The sequence below is a fragment of the Diuraphis noxia genome, unplaced genomic scaffold (assembly GCF_037042655.1).
Source record: "Diuraphis noxia isolate RWA-SAM2 unplaced genomic scaffold, SU_Dnox_SAM2 contig0001, whole genome shotgun sequence".
Classification (NCBI taxonomy): domain Eukaryota; kingdom Metazoa; phylum Arthropoda; class Insecta; order Hemiptera; family Aphididae; genus Diuraphis; species Diuraphis noxia.
Genome location: NW_028301711.1, coordinates 505,336 through 509,041, shown reverse-complemented (window position 1 = coordinate 509,041; position 3,706 = coordinate 505,336). Strand labels below are relative to the sequence as shown.

The 3,706-nt window shown below is 30.5% G+C and overlaps 1 protein-coding gene across 1 annotated transcript; it reads left to right on the top strand.

The window, feature by feature from the left end:
- Window positions 1–2,381: 2,381 nt before the first annotated feature.
- LOC149059121 (uncharacterized) lies at window positions 2,382–3,488 on the top strand. Its single transcript, XM_089222795.1, has one exon. It carries the CDS (start codon window positions 2,382–2,384, stop codon window positions 3,486–3,488), a length of 1,107 nt encoding a protein of 368 aa, XP_089078921.1.
- Window positions 3,489–3,706: the final 218 nt, after the last annotated feature.

Below are 3,706 nucleotides of genomic sequence, written 5' to 3'. Positions count from 1 at the left end.
CCACAAGTAGCTCAGCAATTTGTTCGTCGTTTAAATTATTCATTTTAGACTAGAAAAAAATATTTTTAATAAAATAAATTGATGATGCATAAAAGTATCATTGGGCGTCTACGTAATAGTAAACATAAAACGATATAATTCATATATGCCTATTGATAATTTTTTGAGTCATATGATATAAGACCTTGTAAAAATCGTAAACATAAACTAAATTATATGCTTATAATATTTTCTGATAGATAAACAACTAATTGAAACGTAACTATTTTTTTTTCTAATGTATTATTAAAATTACTTACCTTAAAATGTGGCCAAAGTTTCAAAATCAGGGACGCTGGGTGTTTTGAATAATGAGTGATAAGAAATTATTTTTTTCGAGGGAAAATCAAATCATACACTAAATAACAGTGGTGCCAGTTATAAGTAATAATATTACTTTATTTAATTATGCAACTCACAATAATCCATGGTTATCACAGAAAAACAGAAAAATGGCTAAATGTCATGATGTATAAAATCATCACTGGGCTGGAAAGGGTTAATGCATATAGTATAGACTATACTGTACAGTTAACAACACATGAGAACATTCAACAATTTTTGTCTCAAATTTACTGTCACAAGTAGATTAACCAACATTATGATTGTATTAGTGTTAATTAGGTAAAACTGTGTACATACGAACATACACACACACCACAGCCCCTCACATATATTTTACAATCACTGACTATCAGAAGTTATCCTTTATCCTCTATAAAAATGTGCTAATTGCCAGGCAAGTAAAAATTAAAAATAAAAAATAAAAAAATAATGAACTTTTATAAGTATAGGTAACAGATTTAATACAGTTTTTACATTTTATATTCTTAGATATATTATAGTAACTCATATCATCATATTTTTCAAAACAATCATCTCACATTTCAATTCATAAGGTATAACTTCAAACAAATATTGATTTATAAGTAATGATGATCCTTCAAAGTTAACAAGTTTTCTATTATTCGTTTTTTCAATGGTAATCACTTATTGTTTTTTTAATATAAAGCTTTGCGTGGTTTTTAGGGGGACTTTGAATGTTTTTTAGGGGGCTTAGCCCCTACAGCCCCTCCCCCATTACAGCGCCTATGACAGACACACACACTTACACCTACACTAAATGTGTTACAACTCACAACTATATCAACTTATACTTATATGTTTTCTTAAACAGTTGTTTGTCTGTACCTACATACATAACACATCGGTACCTAGGTATTTTAACTACAAACAGTTGAGTTCTGCTAAATGGCTTTCTACTGAATTCTTTATTAATTGTAAGATGTGTACTACGGATTTCATCATTCCACATGCTATACTCTTATCAATGCTCCCTATACTTTAGAACTAACTGTACATCGTATATGCTTAAGTTAACTTATTATTATGTATCACCATGAATTGCTATTAACATATTAATATCATATTTCATAACAATATATTATTCACATTGTATTTTTTGTTGTCTTAAACACGCCATTTATAAGATAAGAATTGAAAAAATAATGTTTAATGTATAATGTACATATAACTTAATGTTGTTATATAACGTTTATTACTATATACGCCGTGAAAATTGCTGATTTTATATGTAAGATAAAGCAAGTTATCAGTGGTCAAAAAAGTAGTTCTTCTTTTTTGTTTTACTGCTCAAAACAAAATACAATTGAATAATTTGACCGTATTGATATTGAACTATGTTTCTATTGCATAGTTCACACACGCACTCAATAAAAGATAGAGTTACAGTTATTGTACTTTTAACAAATGAACAAAACACTTATACATTTTCACAGTATAGTTTATAATGGACTTTCTTTCATACAATTACATAGTACTCACATGATACAAATATTCACCTCAGATGGCTCAGACTTACCATATAATTTATAGTATCTACACTTACTTTTATAAATATGAATGTACAAACTAATCAACTCATCTTCTTATATCTGTATTTTAACCTAACCGTACTTCAATTGTATTGCACATAGACGCAATTAGAGTAAAAAAATTGGGAGGCCTTCAGCCCCTCACATATATTTTTCAATCACTGCCTTTTAGAAGTTATTTTCCACTCTCTATACCACCATAATATTATGATGTCATGTTACTTTTGACGTTAAAATAATAGTAATGCAATAATAATAATAATGTACCATGTACAAATAATATTTAAAAACAACTGTTTCTGTTTGCTTTTAAAATGTTAAAATGTCACTTTTGGTTCGACTTTGTGTGATCTGTATAAACGTTGACGGTGTCGATGGCGTTCCATGCGTGGGTATTTATCATGTACCTACACTATACACTCTTGATGATGTAGGTATTGTTTAGGTATGTTTAACGGAAAATGCGAAAAAGGTCATAAACTGGGAACCGGTTTTGCTGTGCACGAATCAATTATACATTCAGTAAAGGAGTTTAGAGATATAAATCCGAGAATTACAACTTTAACAATTAAAACAGACAATTTTGACATGGTATTAATCAACGCGCATGCTCCAACTGAGGATAAGAATGAAGAAGAAAAAGAGCTGTTTTATGCAACACTAGAAGATACGTTTAGCACGTCAAAAGGTGATATAAAATTAGTACTAGGTGATTTCAATGCAAAAATAGGAAGGGAAGAGTGCTACAAATCGACTATTGGAAACTACAGCCTACATTCCAGCACCAACGATAATGGTACTAAATTAATCGACTTCGCTTTAGGAAAGGGTTTGGTGGTCAAAAGTACTATGTTCCAACGAAAAGACATACATAAATATACATGGATCTCGCCGAATGGGAGACATAAAAACCAAATTGACCATGTCCTAATAAATAATAGATTCAAAAATAGTATCCTGAATATAAGAACTTTACGGGGAGCTGATATGGACTCGGACCACCTATTGGTTGATATATGGATGAAAGTAAAAATTAAGAAGTATAAGAAAGGTAATCTAACAAACAAAGGACGTACCGATATAAATAAACTAAAGGACAAACAAATATGCAAAGAGTATGTAGAGTGCTTTCAGAATATTATTAAAAGTAATCAACTAGATATAGAAAGAAACTTAAATGTTAATAAAACATGGGAACATGTAAAAGAAAGCATAAATGAAGCATCATCGAAAGTCTTGGGAAAAAAAGTATCGAAAACAAAACCATGGTTCAATACGATTTGTGAAGAAGCTGTACAAAGAAGAAAATTAGCAAGACAAGAGTGGTTAATTGACACTAACAACGAAGTAACACTGAGAAGATTTAGAACTCGCCAAAAAGAAGCCAGCAAGATATTGAGATGTGAAAAGAGAAAATACGTTCAAAACATATTAGAAACAGCAGAACTCGATTATAAAACACACAGAACTAGGGATATGTATAAGCGAGTGAATGATCTCAGAGGTGGATACAAAAAGAAAGAAAGATTTCTAAGGGATGATAACTACAAATGAAGAGTTGGCAAAGAAATGTGCTAGCTACTTTGAAAACTTGCTAAACTGTGAAGAACCGAATGAAACCTTTAATTTTAATTTTAATCAGGAAATCCAAGAATCACGGGATTGTGAAGAACCGACCTTGGAAGAAATAAAATTACAGATAAACATGCTAAAGAATAACAAATCCCCCGGAGAGGATGACATTCAATCAGAGCTCTTAAAGGAAGGCGGAG

Coding starts and splice junctions, on each gene's coding strand:
- LOC149059121 (XM_089222795.1), top strand. CDS start 2,382: ATGTTTAACGGAAAATGCGAAAAAGGTCATAAACTGGGAACCGGTTTT.